Source organism: Periplaneta americana, chromosome 13, assembly GCF_040183065.1.
Source record: "Periplaneta americana isolate PAMFEO1 chromosome 13, P.americana_PAMFEO1_priV1, whole genome shotgun sequence".
Classification (NCBI taxonomy): Eukaryota; Metazoa; Arthropoda; class Insecta; order Blattodea; family Blattidae; genus Periplaneta; species Periplaneta americana.
In genome coordinates, this window is record NC_091129.1 from 96,814,181 (window position 1) to 96,834,890 (window position 20,710).

General features: G+C 35.2%; 1 protein-coding gene across 4 annotated transcripts in view; it reads left to right on the top strand.

Annotated features, from left to right (window-relative positions):
• The window catches only part of LOC138712142 (cytochrome P450 4C1-like), a 45,749-nt gene that overhangs the window by 16,970 nt on the left and 8,069 nt on the right, over positions 1-20,710 (top strand). For 3 of the 4 annotated variants that reach the window (XM_069843611.1, XM_069843609.1, XM_069843610.1), the window contains exons 3-11: positions 339-445; positions 4,136-4,226; positions 6,838-7,023; positions 8,506-8,575; positions 11,599-11,725; positions 13,116-13,197; positions 16,261-16,370; positions 17,860-17,928; positions 20,394-20,562. In XM_069843611.1, the coding sequence (XP_069699712.1) occupies positions 339-445; positions 4,136-4,226; positions 6,838-7,023; positions 8,506-8,575; positions 11,599-11,725; positions 13,116-13,197; positions 16,261-16,370; positions 17,860-17,928; positions 20,394-20,562 (1,011 nt within the window). The remainder of the gene's footprint in view (positions 1-338; positions 446-4,135; positions 4,227-6,837; positions 7,024-8,505; positions 8,576-11,598; positions 11,726-13,115; positions 13,198-16,260; positions 16,371-17,859; positions 17,929-20,393; positions 20,563-20,710) is intronic. The other variant, XM_069843612.1, reaches the window with a different exon arrangement.

Sequence of the window (20,710 nt, forward strand, 5' to 3'; positions counted from 1 at the left end):
GCTGTTACATTCTACATACAAAATGGTCACCTATTAAATTTAATTTTGGAACAACCTTCGACGTAAAAATATGGAACGAACTATCAGGGAATTACAATTATAAGTCGGTATATATGAATTCATTTTAGTCTCTAGTGTGTCCAGTGTCCATGACGAAAAGGTATAACGCCGTTACCAATTCTGAGCATATACAGAAAACGTATTGTCACTGTATGTCCAATATGGTAAAGCGTCTTATATTTATGCCTATCAGAAACGAAAGTCCTTGTTTTAAGAGTTTTCTTGTACAAAAGAATTGTAAAAGTAAATATTTTAACAATTATTTCTCTTGTTAACAGAGTTTTTTGCCTTCCGTCAAGAGAACATGAATAAATACAAACCCTTGTTCCGCTCATGGAATGGTAGCCAACCTATTATTCATATCATAAAGCCAGAACATCTTGAGGTGAGTAACAAAGAAAATAATTATGTGCCTATGTGAGTACTATGCTGTCAAGAGAAGAGCCGTATCGGAAGCAGGTCGCTGCTGTAGGTTTGTTGTCAGTTTGTGGTTAAATTACAGACCTACCAACCCTAGGCCATAAGCTTGAAACGGTGGAACAAAAAAGGTGTACTAGTATGGCCGTCAAATTACCCATAGTTCATCTCTTTTTCCGGCGTGTTTATCAGCTGTTTTGTTCAAATTATTACGATTACAAATTGTTTCATGTTGTGAATATTTCAAAAGTGTAGTCAAGTTCAGCAAGTGTTACTTTTTTTTTGTAATAAGCTAATATTCCATTCGGCTAAACTGTAGAATATGTCCGTTGATATGTCCCCCTATGCTTTAACATGTGAAGGAGTGCCAACATCCTTCTTGATAAAAGAAAGAATGTGGAAATGAAATGTTCAGTCCATGTCACAAGCGTAACACTTTTAATAAATATACAGTGAAATTTACATTGATACAATAATCTGTTAATACTCTTGTTACCTCCACATCCATTCTAAGCCGTTTACGTATGACTGAAACCGATAGTAGCAATTGGATATTTGGCGATTGGCGGTATTTCACGGAAGAAGTTGTGGTAGAAGGTGTAGTTTGACGTCATATCCGTCGCACCGATATCAAGCATATTTGCTTGTAGTGCTCTCTCCTTTCTTTTTATCCTCTCAGAAACCTAGCAACTCGCCTGCGCAACGCACGAGTCACTCGCAATTAGTCCAAGACTACCGCTCTCCCACATATACACGACAATCTGCGAAATTTATGGCCGAGTGCACCATTCTTGTTGAAAATTTTACTGCGGTAAAGTTCCCATTTCACCTGTTCAACCTCAGTATCCGATGCGTCAATCACGATAAAAGTTAAACGTGGTAGTTTACCGGGGTAAAACTTAACAGGTCGTCATGGAGTGATTATGTGGAATTTATCAGAGTCAAGTTCCAAGAAAATGGCGGCGTGATAGAACAGAAGACGAAATGTTGTACCTGGATTATTTAAAGAGAGTAACGTCAAATCGGCGTTATTGTGGAAAGAGGGGATCCTTCTGAAGAATATGGGGATAGGAAATTTGAGGAAATATTTCGTCTGTCCAAAGAAACCTTGAATGAAATGAATGGAAGATTTGAATTTCCTACTAATCGAAAGAAATCCGTCAGCGTTAAGTTCGTACGCTACAAAGGCATTCAACATTGTGATTGGTGATATTTCTAATATCCATCATACCATGGCATTACACATTCTTAATGACGTGTCGAACATTATTGCGTTTTTCACCTACGCTATATTTCGTTTCCTTCAATGGCAGGAATACGATCTGTAATGGATGGATTATTTAAAATATATGGATTTTGTTATATATAATCATTACCATGTCTTTAATTCAATAAGTGACCTAGTGACACCTGAAATGTAGATAAACATTATTTAATTACAATACTAATATATTAAATCTGAAATTTATGGGTTAACAGTAAAAATGTTTTACAATTATTATTATTATTATTATTATTATTATTATTATTATTATTATTATTATTATTATTATTCTGTTATTTTTATTTGATGTAATAAAAATGCTGTAGTATATTATTTGAATTTTCAAACAATAAATATAAATCACCTTAAGTCATATTAAATCTATTACGTAGCTTTTTTTTTTCAGAGAAGATTTTTCGACCCTACTATTTTCCAGATTATTAAAGTAACAATCAACCAGCTCTAAAACCCCTATTTCATGGCCTGAAAATTCTGAGTTATCTTGTTTTATGTATTCATTTTATCCTGTGGCGTTATAAACAAACTAATCAAGCAACAAAATCGAAGTGCATAGCAATTGGACGATCTGCTTTTATCTTTGTTTTCCTATGGCTGCTTTCCTTTGTAGAAATAACATGCAATCTCAGAGTTAACCCAAGTTAAGAGGTCAGAAGAACGGGTTTCTATGACTGAGGATCATTGTTGGTGCACCGCAATCACATTTTGATCGCGGTTTTCTTTTTACCATGTTCCCATGATTCCTGATCATTAGGTTTTTTAAAATGAAATTCTGCTTGCCTTGTAGAGCTAGCATATTTTGTAGGCAAGGATATTATGCACTTTATTCAGCCCTCTCATGTTCTGAAAACAGTTCTTCATTCAATCCTTCAAGTAGATTTTGAAGACATTTGGCGATAAAGTGCAACCTTGCTGTACCTCTCTCAATATTCCATTTTCCTCTGACCTTTCTTCTCCTATGTTCTAGCTCTACTCAATGAATTACATGCTCTAACCAATGACATTCTATCACAGATCACTTTATGGTTTGAATCTAACGGTTTTTTGCTTAATCAAGAAAAGACTATCAACATAACTTTTACTCTAAATCATGTAATAAAAAACAACATATAAAACTATACCAAATTTCTAGGATTTCTTATAGATTCCAGTTTAATATGGGAAAAACATATCGAATATATATGCACAAAATTATCAAGAGTTATACATTTATTAAAGAAATTACTGACTTACGTTTCTCAAAATTATTTAAGATGTGCCTACTTTTCGTCCTTTCTGTCGATAATTAGATATGCCTTAATTTTCTGGGGAAATGGTAGCAAAATTGGGAGTGTCTTGATTTTGCAAAAGAAAGCCATTAGAATTCTATGTCAATCAAACTATCTTGAACATTGTCGACCTCTTTTCAAACAATCACAGATATTAACTATCATAAATTTATATAAGGTATATACGACCTAGACCTTTACGTTCGACAAAATATAGACAATTACTCATTAATAGCCAATATACATGATCATGAAATCAGAAATAGTGAACAAATTAATATTCCATACTGTAGATTACATAAAACTAGTACAAATTTTTCTGTCATGGGGATGAAATTATATAATAAGCTTCCCAGTCAATATTATAAGTTACCAACCATTATTTTCAAAGCTAGATTTCATAATTGGCTTTTAATTAATCCTTTCTACTCTGTAGATGAGTTTCTTAACATAAATTAATACGAAATTATTTTAATAAATAAAGTTATTTACATTTAATTACAATTATTATATTAAGAGTAAAGTGTTTCCATTAATTTTAGAGTTTCAAAATGTTTTGTGTTTTCATTCTAATTAAATTTTACTGTTTTCAATACAAATGTTTGTTTTTTTTCCCCTCCCTTCTGTATTGTGACGAAGTCTATCACTGTATGTTTAATGGCTTAATAAATTGAATTTAATTGAATTGAATATTAAAAACTATCATTATCACATATCAGTGTACCAACACCTACCACTATTACCACAGCAATTACCACCATTACCATCAGTCTGACCACCAACATCACTACCATTACCATTACCATAACCAAACAATTATCAACTTCGATCAAACTAACACCATTTCAAACCTGGAGCTCCTGTTTTTGCAATCAGTAGTATTTACTAATACTACACAATTAATAAAACGGTATAGATAAAAGAACAGTAATTTTCATTTAAAGTGTTCTACCCAAGAGCAAGTATTCCACTGCAAACCGAGCATTCTCTATTCTTCTCTCCTTTCCGCTTCCTCTTAGTCTCCTCATACAATCCTAATCTTAATGTTCTCTGATAAAATCCTCTTCTGTCCCGAACTAAGAGAACAGTGATATTGGCTTATTTTCAGGTGATTCTGAGGAGCAGCGACCACATCGATAAGGGCCAAAGCTACAGCTTCCTACACAAGTGGCTAGGCACAGGTCTGCTCACATCTACTGGTAAGAACGACAGCCTTATCTTCGTATTTAATCTACTGCAGAGCTGCTAAGGAAAAAGATAACCTGTGAACACATCGTCTTATAGGGCACTGGACAAGTTTTCCAAAGTCTTTCTCGATAAAGGTTAACGGAGATATGGACAGTATAATGGCTAAGGAGCGGATTCCTATGTAATTAAATATTCTTTTTGCGTGTGATAAAACACAAGTAACAAAGTTAAACATTTCGAACATGAAGTTTCAAGTTTAAAACTCGAATTTTATTTCACATAAAAACACATATTTTCACAAAAAAATTATGTAAATACATATTTTCAGGAAATGTATTATAAATACATAAATCTTGGAGATTTTTTACTTAAATAATTTTTTTACAAGAACTTTTAAATATTTTAAAATAAATCAATTGTATCACTCAAAGTACGTTATTTTTTTTAAGAATTCTTGATTGCTTCGTGTTTCTAAGCGCTGTGTGGTGTACCCATTTTTGTAATAGTATCGCCTCAAGTTCTGAGAACTCCTAGGCAGCATATCAGTGTTATTGTTAGAGAATAAATTGACATGGACAAGGAGGAGAGATCTTGCAACACATAATTAAGAACGTTTATTGTTGCTGAGATGATTTCATGCCACGCTTTGTTTGTGAAACACAACAGATAAGAGCTCGGGTATGAACATTATTTAATTTGAACAAATCTCTCGCCTCTCGCTCATGTATATCAAGTAAGGCAATATATCTTGTGATTCCCTGTTATTGGGCTTCGTCAATCGATATCCTTCAAGATATACTGAAAGATGGTTGTTTAAAAAACGATTTGGCTTTCCTTTAGCAAATCTAAGCTTTTTGTATGACATCATAAAAAACTCGAAACATCCAAAAACCTGTTGCCTGAAATAGGGAAGTGCGTGCCGTGGAAATTAAACTAGACTCGCTACCAGTTTCAGAAGTACAAGTACTAAGGGACAAATTCCAGAATGTGTTTGGGAAAAACAGTGGATATAAAAAAATGTGTAAGGTTGCTCAAGTATTGGAGGGTGTGCCTGTAGGTGAAATTAACGGTGTTTATGTTCGTGAAATTCCTCTCTTTAAATATGCAAGTTTGACATCCTGTGATGTGGAAAGATCGTTTTCACAGTATAATAATAGTAATAATAATAATAATAATAATAATAATAATAATTCTTTATTTATACTGGCAGAGTTAAGGCCATAGGGCCTTCTCTTACACTTTACCAGGTCACAAAGTATAAGTCGTTGTTCAGAGATAATCGGCATGCATTTATGATGGAGAATTTGGAGATGGCCTACGTTGTTCACAGCAATTCTGCGCCAACTACTAGGACTCAAGTGTGGTTGGTGTGTACCTAGTAATTTTTTTTCAAGCTAAGTAAGGTATTTTTGTCATATTTAAAACAAAATATGTTTTTTATTTTTAGCAAATATTTTCGTACTTTTTAGCACAATATAAATAAATATATTTAAAATTTTTAGCACATAAAAATCCGCTCCCTAAAAGGCTATCAAAGACAATATGCAAGATTCGTTCAATAAGTAGGCTAATGCACCATATTTTTTTTTTCTCATTCAAAGTTTATGTTATTGCAATTGCAAATATGCCATGTTCCCCTCCAATTCATTGGCTACTATAGTACTTATTTTATCACGTAGCTTCCATTCAAATCTATAGCCTTACAACACCTGGATGGTAGAGCCCGTATGCCGTCGCGATACCACTCTGCTGGTATTTCTCTCAGCTACGTATTTCTTCAACTGCAACTTTCTCGTCATTGTCATTCGCTTCCCGCGGATTGCTTCTTTAAGAAACCAACAGGCGAAAATCAGATGGCGCAAGATCGGGACTGTAGGGTGCCTGAAGGACAGTTCTATCTGCAGAGATGTGAAAATGAACAGCAATTTGTTTGGTTGTGATTCGCCTTTTGTCCCGAATAAGCCTATCTGCACTTTCAATTGTAGCCGGTGTCACATTAGCATGTGGGTGTCCCAAGAACGGGAGATAGAAATGTTTTACAAGGAACACTTGGAAAGCTATAGCGAGCTGACAGTTCATCGTATATTCCGGCCCTGGCTGCATAATGACTTCTCCTTATAGTGTCTGGAAATCCCGGTTCAGTTTTAGTTATGTAAGTATTAACGGTGGGAGAAAATCGTCCAAAAAAAATCTGCATGTATAAGCCTATTTTTAATAGAATATGAAATATTTAAAATAAAACTTAATTAAACGTACCGATATAAATTTCACGTTAATTGTATTCTACACATCATTAAAACCCAAATCTACTGTCAGAAGGAATGGTTTAGAACACGAAATTTTAAATGTTGCTCATCACTCACTATTCATAACAAATAAGAATGACTTTATTAATTTAAATCTCCATGCTATGAATAAATTTTTAAGTTATCTGATGCTATGCTGCGCTCTGATTCGCTAAGAAAATGGAATTCTAAGTTTAGAAGCATTTTTGAAATCTTTGAGATGATCTTCGTTCCTGCAGTACAAAAGACAAAGGTGGCGTACATATCCCTATCTACATTCTAAAGTACACATCTTTCAAAAGTAACATCGCCGTGTATGTTGTCTATACTTTCGCAGGTAAAAAATGGTTCACGCACCGCAAGATGATCACTCCGACCTTCCACTTCAAGATCCTGGATACCTTTGTGGAAGTGTTCTCGGAGAAAAGCGAGATTCTGGTGGACAAATTGAAGGAGGAGGTTGGGTCACAGAGCTTCGACATATACCCTTACATCACCAAGTGCGCCCTGGATATTATTTGCGGTGAGTGTACAATGGTGCAAAAGGACAGCCAACATGCTGTTACCTTTGTGGTAATCTATGTTTACCTCACAAAATCCATGAAAAAAAAATCTGTCTGAGTATTGTGATTAGCAATATCTTCAGTGAGTGTACTACGTGCTACGAAGGAACTTGTACCTAAACTTGTGCTTGAGATTATGTGCTGCGAATGTACTACGCATGAACGAGTGAACCTATGTTGTGTTTTATACTTGTTGCGAGTGCACTCTGTAGGAACACTAGTCAGATTCTGTATTTTAGCTCCTTTTCAGTATATGTTACTTCTGTCATTATCTGCGATAAGTGTAATCTGCGTTGATGAAAATATTTTTGCCTAAATTTGAGTTATGTTTGACATCATCTGCAGTGAATCCACTAAGAATGGACGAAAAAACTTGTCTAAATCGATTGTCCCTCGCATCACGTGCGTTGAGAGCATTGTGTGTGAACGGAAAGATCTTCTATCTAAATCTGTGTTGTATTTAGCGTCATCTGCTGTGATTATACTACAGGTGTTTGATACCATGTGCTGTAAATGCAGTAGGCACAGACGAAAACACTTGCGCCTGAATCTGTGTTATTAGATAATATCTGCTGTGATTGTACTACATGAACATGAAACTACTTTTATATAAAATTGTGTTGTGTTTCATATCTGTTGTGAGTGCATTCTACAGGAACGAAAATATTAAGTCTCAATATGTGTTTTGTGCCTCATGTACTATGAGCGTACTTCTGAGTATGTGTTGCCTAGGACATGGCTGCGGTGAGTACACGGCGTATGGATGAAATGCTTGTAAGATATACTGTAATGTTTCTCACTATATCTGCATTGAATGCACTTAGTGTGGATGAAAATAATTTAGTTTGAATCTGTGGTATGTCTGACATTTTATGTCATGAGTGCACAGCGTGTTGAAGAAAATACTTGTTTGAATCTGTGTTGTGGTTAACATCATTTACGGTGAGTGCATTGTGTGTGTGTGAACAAGAAAACTTGTATCAATCTGTGTTGTCTCGCATCATCTGCAATGAGTGCATATGATATGAACAAAATATTTGCGTCTGAATCTGTTTTCCTAACATCTACGGAGACTGCATTGTAATATGAATTAACAGGTGGCCAATAGGCTGTAGTTTCTGTTTGAATCTGTTTTGTGTTTGACGTGTCAGAAGGGTACGCTATTGTGAATTAATGTACAGCCAACAAGTTGTATTTTGTGCTTAGATAGTCGTTATGTTTTGTATCACCTACGAAGAGTGTGTAATTTATAGGCCAGCCAATTTCCGATTACCGACGGCAGGAGTCCGAACTACTGAGCTCATTACATGTTTCCTGTTGTAGCGATAGCAGCGACCTCATCTCTAATCGACAATAAGAAGTTCATGGGCTTAGAATAGTGTGTATTTACATAAAGTGACAGGATTTAGCTTGTATTAGAGACCTTCTAACGTTTGTTTCAGAAACTGCCATGGGCACATCGATATACGCTCAGGACGAGAGAGGGTCCGATTACGTGAAAGCCGTATACGAGTGAGTACTGACTTCATTGCCAGTTCAGTTAATCTTAATTCTAATGTAGTTTCATCGGAAGTTTAATACCTAGAGGATTGATTTCCGCGCCACAGACCCGGTTTCAAATTTCAAGGGTTCATGTGGGCATTTTGGTGCAGACAGCCTAGTTTTCGTGGGTTACTACAGTTCTCTGAGCAATTTTCGACACTTTCTCTACAAACCATCCTTCAAGAATCAATTTAAATCCAACTTCACACACTTCACTGCGGGAAAATTGTGAGAGGACATTATTAGTGCTTTATTCATAGAGAATATTCAAGTCAACATGATCAAAGAAGTGAATTGTTCGTCAGTATTTTTAAGTTGGTTATTTAACGACGCTGTACCAACTACTAGGTTATTTAGCGTCGATGAGAATGGTGATAGCGAGATGGTATTTGGCGAGATGAGGTCGAGGATTCGCCATAGATTACCTGGCATTCACCTTACGGTTGGAGAAAACCTCGGAAAAAAAATAACCACGTAATCAGCCCAAATGGGGATCGAACCAGCGCCCGAGCGCAACTTCAGACAGTCAGGCAAGCGCCTTAACCGATTGAGCCACGCCGGGGGCTCCGTCGGTATTGGAAGAAAATATATTTGTTCTGTTAAAAAATAGTCTATTCATTCGTTTAGTGTTCTACCCGAGGGCAGATCTTTCACTGCAAACTCAGCTTTCTCAAATCTTTTCTATTTTCTGCCTTTTTCTTTGTCTCCTCATAATTATGATGCATACATCTTAATGTTGTCTATCATCTGATATCTTCTTTTGCCCCAAACTCTTCTCCCGTTCACCATTCCTTCCAGTGCATCCTTCAGCAGATAGTTTCTTCTCAGCCAGTGACACAACCAAATGCTTTTTCTCTTCCTGATCAGTTTCAGCATCATTCTTTTTTCACCCACTCATTCCAATACACCAAATAGCCTACTACTGTTGATATTAACAAATGAACAATATAAATGTGATATAAATCATAATTTGTTTGAGTCTTCCATATTTCTGCATACGAATTCTTTAAGTATGATTTAGTTTATTTTCGCCCCAAAGTTTCAATTAAAATTTCCGATTTTATTGCCTCCTACTACAAATAGGTCATTACCTAATGCAAGAGTATATTCAATACACGTTAATACTAGTAATGATTTAAACTGACCCAGAAAATAATTATTTTCGTTGATATAAATTAGGATGAGTGAGTCAAACTTTTACACCTTCAGATACAAACCACAAAAATATTATTTTTCCTTTCTTTAAATTAGAATGAGTTCAACATTGTGTAGGCTCGATAACATAAGTAAACACTTTTTCTTCACATTATTCTCTTTTCTATTAAATGTCATAAAAACACTTGCTAGCCTTTCACTTGTTTCTTTCCAGAAAGTCGGAGGCCCAGTTCGCTAGAATTTTGGGATAACTCGATCATTATCTTTTTTCTATGTGTTACCTTCATTTGCTTTAGAGTGTAGCTGATCTACAGAATAGGTGTTAAATTTCCCCACACCCTATATTTTTTTACATTATTATTATTATTATTATTATTATTATTATTATTATTATTATTATTATTATTATTTTTACATTTACATATCAGAAAAGTAGTCACAATTTCTTTTTACCATTAAACAGAAAATAGAAAATCATATGTTTGTTGTTTCAAATCTTGATATGGGTAAATATTACTACCACGAATAAATAAATTTACTGTCATGTATAATGAAACTTTTATGAGGATATAGCCCATCTAGTCCAACTTTAATTATATTCGTATTGTTAAAGGGACACTCCACTGAAAATGACAATTTTTTTTCCTAATCATTTTCTTTCGACCAAATTTTTAGAGCATATTTACTATGTAAAGGACTAACAAAATCCAAATTTTGAATTCCCAAATGTTTTTGGCTTTTGATATTGTACTTTTTCTATTTTTTTAATATTTTCAGATCCAAGTTTTGGTAGAATATCTCAATTTTTAAGTTTCTTTTTTTGGATACATTCACAAGGCTTAGAGAAACTTTTCTATGCATTCATTTTATGAAATATATCATTTACTCACTTTCATTTGTTTTTAATTTTAAAAATGTTATTTGTTCTATAATTCATAAAAAATAATTAATAAAATAAACTAGCATCATTTCTTACAAAATAAATGTATGGAAACATGCAGCAACCTCATAAATACTGGCAATATAATTTTCATCCACATTGATTAATATTTGACATAAAAAAGTTGGTGCTGAATCAAGAAAAACTTGGAAAAATGGATTTGAAAGGAAAATTAATATTCATGTAAACATAAAAATTCTCTTCCTCTACATTCATGTAGTAACCTCAGGGAGCCAAACATTAGAACAAATCAGAAATGTACGAAAACGAATCCTTTGATGAAAAAATAATGTTGACAACTCTTTAAATGCCGCGCCTCTTCAGCCTTAATTGAAAAAAAATTAAACATACTTGTAATCAGAATTGAACTAAATCCATTTGGATATGAAAATATTCATTCTAAAGAAGTGAAATTGCCAATAATTTTTTTGGAAAATTTTCAGTGGAGTCTCCCTTAATAGGCCTATTATATTGTAGTCTAAACATATTGTTTACGAAAGGCAGATTCTGAACAAAGCAGAGAACTATTTTTTTTTCATATGAATCATTTCTCCTGAATATATTTGTGATGTTACTCGTAAAATAACAGATCACATTTCTAATGTATTAAAATCTAGTTACAGTTCGATTATTCCGTTAAAATATGGTCTTCATAAGACCAAACTCCGGCCACATAAAATTAGTAAGAATAGTACACTACAGCTTTCAGATCATGTAGCCTAAGTTACACTTGCAGATACAAATCCCAACATAAAAGCATATATAATATCAATGGAGAGGACATCAAGTCTAGTATTAGTTTTAGTGTGCCCAATTTTTAAAATTAAGTATTTAGAAGTTCTTTAGTGATCTTTAACAAAATTAGCTGTCATGTATCTTACAATAACTCTGGTTTCAGCATGAGCGAGCTGACAGTTCACCGCATATTCCGTCCCTGGCTGCATAATGACTTCGTGTACAAACTCACCGAGAAGGGCAAAAGACATGAAGAGTGCCTACGAGTGCTACACAGCTTCACCAAGAGGGTATAATATTATATTAGTTTTTTAATACAGACCGGACAGTTTAAAAGTCCCGAAGCATTAAGCCTTGGTTTTTCTGAACCGATGCGTGCGACGTGCGAACAAATCCGGACTAGATGAGAGATAGTGAGTGGTTTCTATGGCTGCGAGGTGCGCAGACCTCGCACCTCGCAATTACAGAAACCACTCACTATCTCTCGTGTAGTCCGGATTTGTGCGAGGCGGGACTCGCAACTCGCACGTCGCATGCGTCGGTTCAGAAAAACCAAGGCTTTACTCGGCCGGTCGAGCTCCATGCAATCGCTGGCATTCCTCTCCAAGAAAGCGAGGCGCTCTTACTGCCTGCAGTCAATCGTGAGTGAGATTTCATTAGAGAGCACAGTAGTGTTGTGTAATAGTGAGATATTCACTGCCTCATCGGATATTCATCTTGAAGACGTACAGTAGTGGCAAAAAAACCTGACCGACGGTATAATCAAAGTGCCCGAAATGAACCATTGCGCATGCCACGCCCGCATTCAAAGATTGCGAGTAATCTATTGAAATTGTTGTTTCGACTGCTGATGTAGCCCATTTTGAAAGCCATTAGAAAATTAGGTGGTAAAATTCATGTTCTGGGAATAATAATTTAATTAAGTAGTAAAATATCGCTGCAATCGAAAAGTATTGGGAATAAATTTGAATAAGGAACAAAAAAAAAGTGTCCTTCCCAGACAGGATTCGAACCACGAAAGTCTTAGTGACCAGTCTATCGTGCTGTCACTGTGAACAAGGCTTTGAAATCAGCTACAAGGGTCGGTTTGGTTTTTTTTTTTGCAACTACTGTACATAGAGTGCAAAAATGAGATTTTTCAGGACTACGTTCCAAGACAACTCATATCTGTAAACATATGACGGCTTCATTTTATTTTCCAGTCAGTCACAAAACTTATTTTATTAAACTTAACCACTACCTTTAAATTGCTTTTAGTGTTGGAACTGTGCTGCCAGAAAATTTACGTGTAAATACTTGTCTTGTTCTTCCACGCAACTTCCTGCGCTTGACGCACGTCTTGAAAATGTATATACGACGATGTAGTGAATATATCACTATTGCACAACACTACTGTAAAAGAAATCTCACTCACGACTGCACAACACAATTATTGTCCTACTCCCATGAAATCTCACTTACGACTGACTGCACGCAGAAAGAGCGACGCGCTTTCAAGAAGATGCATGCCAGCGTTTTCTTGGGGCTACAGATTGTGTGATTGAACATAAACGTAACTAGAATGAAAACATCACTACGCAAGATAAAGTTACAAGTCTTAAAAATACCAGATTACACTGATCTCATGTTTCAGACAGTGCAATAAGGACTATTTCACGTCATTCTCCATGGTTGTTACAGGTAATTCAGGAGCGAAAAGCACAACTGGAAGGCGATTTGAACAGATCTCCGTCCACGTCCACCGACGAAGATTCATTGTTAGGTGAGTGCCATAGCCACCTATTTACTGTTCATTGAACCGTTTGAAAATTCGGGAAGTTCTTCAGCCCTAAAAATACGCTATCAAACACAAGTACCAGTAGAGTTCAGTGAAATACCCTTTGACATGATTTAAATGAACCGTTTGTCAGTATTTACGAACGAGGAACATACGGCCTTCGATTTTGTACATTGTTAATCCAAAGACATTAGAGCCAACACTGTCGAGACGCAGTGAAGCGGAACAAAAATCTATCAAGGTCACTGGAAGAGTCCAAACATATTGCGAGGGATTAGATCAGGTATGTCAAAACCCTGCACATTGTGCAGTCGCGCACATTGTGCACTTGTCTCTGTGCAGCAATGTGCAGTTCCTATTCCCCTACCTGGAGGGAGTGAATCGGCTTGGAAGGGAACGCGACAGGGCTGTACATTACCTGGAATAGCAGAACAGCTTTGGTTTCAGTAACACAGATCAGTACGGGTGTGCTCATTGAGCTGTCATTGTGAATGCGTTATGAAAAATAAAGTGAGGAGTCCACAGATATAACGAAGAAGAGAAATCACGAATCATGTAACGTAACTGTTATGATGTTTTCCTCAGCCAACAGTTATTATTTTAAAATGAAATGTTTTCATCATATCATGTGGACCTAATAGTGATGTGAGAATTTATATAAGATTAGTAAAGTTCTCAAAATATGATATTAGCCAACTCTTATTTCTTAATTAGTACTCTCACGGCAAGACAAACATGACAATGATGTTGATTTGGAGTCTGTACTAACACAGCCATCAATGGTTAGACAAATTACAACTTTTATTTGATAAGCTGATAAGTGATGAGAATATAGTGAGGAATACATGTGAGGGTCCTGAGGTTGTACGGGAAGGAAGAAAGCAACTATTTGTAAGGCGGAAATATTTTCTAGAAAAATAATACATAATGGTGAATTTTCCATCTCACGTTGCTATATTATCTTAATATACTTATGTTAATAGCCTAAATCTTTAAACCTGACATAAAGAAAATGTCCTATCTTTACAGCTTGTGAAGTACTCTTTTAACTCAATTCAGTAACGCTCCCAACTTGCTGATACTTGCTCTCAACGTTTTCCAAATAAACTATATATATAAATTTAAATGCAAGCTTAATTTATCCAATTTATTAATAATGATGTGAATTTATATTAATATACAATAAGGAAATGATTCCAGTGTAAAAGCCTCACAATGTCCTATTGCATGTAATTCGGAGTAAAATATTTTCTTTAACATTTGTGCACTAATGGTTCCAATAATACTTGAGGAACAATGAAAGAGTATTACTTTGAAATAATCAGTACCTACAACGTAAAATGAAATACTGTGTTCGTTTTTTTGTTTTTTTTTTTTCGAAATTACTGCAATATTCATATTTTCTTCAAATACTGTATACAAATCATGTAAATAAATGATTCTTTACAAACGACTGCTTTGTGAATTGTAACTGAGTAAGTCTATTGTTTCTTGTGTTACAATTATTGTCAAATATAGACACTGACAATAATTGTGTTTTTCCTTCTGCTAAGTATGTTTATACTGTCCAAATGCAAATTTAATTGAACACTAGAAGCTCAGAATAGATTCTTGTACATCCCTCCGGCTAAGAACTGGTAAGAGCAACGCGTGAAGGACGCAATCTGCACAGACCGGCGTTCCGCGCACATACACTGCACTTTCAGTGTCTGATTTCTGACATGCCTGGATTAGATCCTGGTTTATATTGTTGAAGGTACGTGCATACAAAATTTCAAGACAAACTTCAACCAAATGGCAGTTTTATAGACAAAAGTTTCGGGCCTCTAGCGAGATAATCACACTATATGAGTTTTCAGCCTATTTCAAAACATCTCACCAGGAGGGCGAGGAGTTTATGTTGCAGTATCCTTCCCTTAACTGAAAGTCCAGTTTTACTCTCCTCTCGTTTGCTACTTTACCTATGACAATCTTTGTCCAGAGATCGAGATGCGACCATGCTCTTCTTTTTAGCATCAGAAATAGACAAAAAAAAAACTTTACCAGTCCTGATTCCCAGTTCTAAATTATGAAATCTATTTAGATAAGGAAATCCTTATTACACGCCTGAAGACCCACTAGCAAACTGGAGGTAAAGTCTCCTACTCACAGGAATTATTGGCAGTACAGATGTCAGTCCTACGTGCCAGTCGTCTTTACCCCAAGAAAATACCACTGGAACTAAATTCTGTTAGATGCTGAATGAACCCCGGGGCCAGAAAGTCACTGGGAGGATTAAATCAATGGAGAAAGTCCACCATCCCATTGAACCTCCCGACTTACAGCGTTACGCTCTCCATTTAGATAAGGTAGTAATCCAAAATTATAGTTCATTACTTGGCAAGATAATACAGATTTCGATTTATGTTATTAATCTCAGCATATTATCTTGAGTGACATTTATCTTATGAATTAATATACGAAATGTTCATTCAAAGTTTTCTGCCCAAAGGCAGGCCTTTCATTGCAAATCTTGCATTCTCCAATCTTCCTCCTTTCTCTAAGTCTCCGCACACAATCTATTATCTTAATGTTGTCTATCATCTGATATCTTCTTCTGCCCCGAACTTTTTTTTCCGTTCACCATTCCTTTCAGTGCATCTTCCAGTAGACAGTTTTTTCTTAGTCAGTGGCCAAGCCAATTTCTTTTTAGCTTTCTGATCAGTTTCAGCATTATTCCTCTTCATCTACTCTTTCTAGCACAGCTTCATTTCTTATTCTGTCTGCCCATTTCACACACTCCATCCTTCTGCATATCCAGATTTCATACAATTTCTAATCTTTTCTCTTACCTTCTTCGTAATGCCCATATTTCTGTCCAATATCATTCCATATTCTACACAAAGCACTTCACTGGTCTCTTCCTTATGGGGGTAGAACATAGCTGAGATAAAATTTGACGGCAATAACTAACGGAATATAACTGAGTCATAACGCGGGTTATTATTTTACTGTAGTACAGGAAACACTGACCTAGATCTAAATGCCAAACTACTACTACTCCTACAGGCAAGAAGAAAAGAAAGGCTTTTTTGGACCTGTTGCTGGAAGCATCGATCGATAACGTCAAATTGACGGATGAGGAACTCAGGGAAGAAGTGGATACATTCATGTTCGAGGTGAGTCACATTACAATTCACGACAGTTTTATGTGATCTTGTTGGATTTTAAGTAGGGAAAGGCTAATTGGCAGAGTTTTCTATCTCCTTATTAAAGGTTTAAGGGGAGTTAGGGATGAAATTTTAAACTTTTATATTTTTTAAGCATTTCAAGTTTTTATCACATACTCGCACAGTTAACATATCGTGATATCATACCAAATTTCAACTTCATATGTCAGATTATTTATTTATTTTATTATTTTATATGGTCATTTATTATTTTAATCATTTTAGTATTTAATCATAGTAGTAATTTAGGCCCAAGAATATATAAGAAATTTATATTTACATATCCTAATCTTGTCAATTCGAATAGTTCTAGTATTAAATTTAAAAAGTTATGTATGGATTTTATAAAAATTAAAAAATTGTAAATTTAAATTTATATACTATAATTGAAAATTGTATTGTATAATTATTAATTATAATTGTATTGTATAATTATTAATTTCAATTCAGGAATCCGCCCCTGAGCACGAGTTCTACTCTTTCAGGGGCGAGCCAAAGTTTCTCTGTATATTTTATATTTTATGTTACAATTTTATTATCAGGGAAACGATTACGTAAATACATATTTACTAATAAAGATAATATCAATTATATTTTGCATTATCTTTATATTTCACAATGTGTAGAGTTGAAAAATGCTACTTTTATTTTCCATATTTCTCCATATTTCAGAGTTTAGTACTTATTTTAATTAATTTCCATATATTTTCCGTATTTAATATAAAATAACCCTCATTATATAGATTACAGTAATATGTTAATTTATTCGTTTTTGCTTATTTTTTTCGGCTTGTTGGAGGAATCTTACATCTGTTCAAATAAGACCTAAATTTTCCACGAATTATCAAACTGTGTTAAGAGGAAAAATTTACCTCTGATTGAGGTTCTGGCTGATATGTAGCTACATCTATTATCAGGCAGTACATCTCACTTGACGAAATGTGTCAGAGGAAGAACAATTTTGTCTGTAGGCCTATGCATATGAAGTCTGATTAGCGTAACATGAAGCTAATCGGCGATGTATGCAATGGAGGGGGTAAGGAACTGGCCACCCTACCCCTTATCTCCTGGCCTAGTTGCCTCATAAGTGGTACTTTTGGTTATCACTTGTGAGGTTCAGATCTGTCTTCGAACAGTTGACTTAACAACCACCCCACTACAGACCTGACCAGCCTACTCTGCCTTTCACTAGCCGGCTATTGGAGAACACAAAAAAATTGTAATGACATGAAAATCTCGTAGACGACTAACATCGGGAAACGGGAGGATCCCAAGAACAACTCCAATCGCAACCATGTTCGTCCCAAGTTCATTTCATTAGGTCCACGGAAAGTTAGTCAGTTCCTTTATTCCTCAAGGTTCCCGTTCATTAATGGAAATATGGGGAAGTTGTGGGAAATTTCATTAACCACATGAAATTGAATGCGACTGCTTACAGGGGCACGATACAACAAGCGCAGGCATGAGTTGGGCGCTATTCCTGCTGGGGCTGCATCCTGACGTGCAGGTAAGTCCACTAGGGATCATAGGCGCAAATGTTTTGTAGGAGAGATTGCCTAAGCTCCAATGAGCGTACATCAGTACGCTTAAAATGCCACAGTGAAACACGTAGAAAATACTTAGAAACGTAAATTTCCCAACATTAGGGTACTTCTACTGCATTTACATATTGAGTTTACCATATTATTTATATAAATATACATTATTAAAATATAAACATGAAAATAGTCTGAAATGTAAAGAAGAAGAACATGCTTATCCTACTAGAAAAAAAAATTGACATCTACTTTAGCTGAACCTCAATTTTACACAATTAATATTCCATACTGCACATAAGAGAAACACATATTTTTCTGTTATAGGGATGGAATTATATATTATAAGTTAGCAATCAATAAAAATAAAACTAGATTTTATAAGTGATTATTAATTAATCTTTTTACTCTGTTGGTGAGTTTAACACAAATTTACTTTAACTGTTTTTTATAAATACATTTTACTAAGTTTAGTTACAATTAATATATTAACGGTGGTGAAGCGTTTTCATTAATTTTTATAAATTTCAAAATATTTTGTGTTTTCATTGTTTTAATTGAATTTTACTTGTTTCTATTATTTGTATTTTTCAGATGTATTATATATTTTTCAATGTATCTGTTATGAAGCCTATTTTTACTAGTTTTTAGTGATGTGTATATACACATATAGGAGGAGGCCTTTGCCCTTAACGGGACATTTTTTAGGCTAATCATTTCATTTCATTTCATATACACATTTAACTTTAAAATAAAAATAGAACGGTTACTCTAGAGTAAATCTATCGCCTTAAAATAATTGAATTAATTTTTTTATATAATAAATTCACTACATGCCTGTGATTAGGTGCACTCTATTCACACAGCCACTTACTGGTCATAGTTACTAAAACACACCCTATGAAAATTATAAATGAAGCATGCATTTCCATAATGTTGTAAGTGCCGATACTGGGAGAATCTGTTTTTTCACATATATCAGTTGTAGATGCACTATTTGACAATATTACGAAAGGTTATGAAGAAAGTGCTGCTCCAAGTAATAAAGTAGTGCACTTTCAGGTTGCGCAAGTCACAACGTTGTATGTACTGTATGAAACTATTTTTGTTCCTACTGTAAACTTCATAAATTGGCACTTACAACGTTCTGGAAATGCACGCTTCAAATATATCTGCAACATTATGAGCATAGGGTTTATACCAATCTTCACCGACAAAAAAATTTTTTACGGAAAGTTTCAATTCAAAAATTATTTTAAAGGAAAGACTTACTCTAGAGTAGGACAGCAGAACTGGGGAAGAGTGGGGTGGAAGCATGGGGAAAGTGTTTGTTCCCCCGTCCATAAGACGACGCTTCAATGACGTTTCTGTGACGTTTAGTAAGCACACTGAATACATATTTCTTCTCCCCTTACCCTACACTGACGCGAGGGTTGAAGGGAAGGGATGAGTAACGTGTTCCGGCTTACGGCGTGTGCTACAATTGTAGCAAAGTTTTGCATCCCTGCTCTAGAGTAACCATTCCTTTTTTTATTTTACAGCTTAATGTGTACACAAATTACTAAAAAAAGAGCTCCGATAAATAGCATTACATTTATTTTATTGTGTTATTTTACGACGCTGTATCAACATCTAGGTTATTTAGCGTCTGAATGATATGAAGGTGATAATGCCGGTGAAATGAGTCCGGGGTCCAGCACCGAAAGTTACCCAGCATTTGCTCGTATTGGGTTGAGGGAAAACCCCGGAAAAAACCTCAACCAGGTAACTTGCCCCGACCGGGATTCGAACCTGGGCCACCTGGTTTCGCAGCCAGACGCGCTGACCGTTACTCCATAGGTGTGGACTAGCATTACATTTATGACTGTTTCAAGATAGGCTATTTTTACCATTATTTTGCATGCGATAAGTACCAACTACCTTTAACTTCACCACATTAAATAAATAAATAAATAAATAAATAAATAAATAAATAATAAACATGCCATTTTTAAATATTTGCATTAGTAGAGTAGTAATATTTCTTCAGAATTTGACATAAAATCGAATATTTTCTCATCTAGCATTGTGACACAAACTTATTGTCTCCGAAATGAAGCGTTATTCTTATATTTTATTACATATCAATCAACCATAATGTCATTGCAGAGCCTTTATATTTGCATTTCACACAAATAAAGGCTGGTCCACAATAAGCCGAGAACGGAAACGACAACGAGAACGAGAACGGAAATTGGTTAAAATGTATTGTAATGTGAACATTCACAATTAACTTTCACGTTCCCGTTCCCGGGCTCCGGCAAGCTTCTCGTTAATTGTGAATGCTCACATTACAATACAATTTAATAATATTTCCGTTCTCGTTCTCGTTTTCGTTCCCGGTTTATTGTGGTCCAGCCTTAACACACTACATCGCATTACTATCTTATTCTTGCAGGAAAAGGCGTATGAAGAACAGAAGAACATTTTCCAGGGTTCTGATCGCTCGGTCACCATGAAAGAGCTCAACGAGATGAAATACTTGGAACGAGTCATCAAGGAGACTTTGAGATTGTATCCAAGCGTCCCTTCCATCTCGAGGCAACTCCACAGCGAAGCTAAACTGGGTACGTCATTAGCAGACAGCGATTTTCGGTCCCTACTCAGCGACAATGCATTATGGATGCTATTCATAGACATTTCGCTAGCCCACGCTACGAGCGTGTTAAACAGGATTCATATCATATCGCTGACACAGGTTTATGAATACGAAAA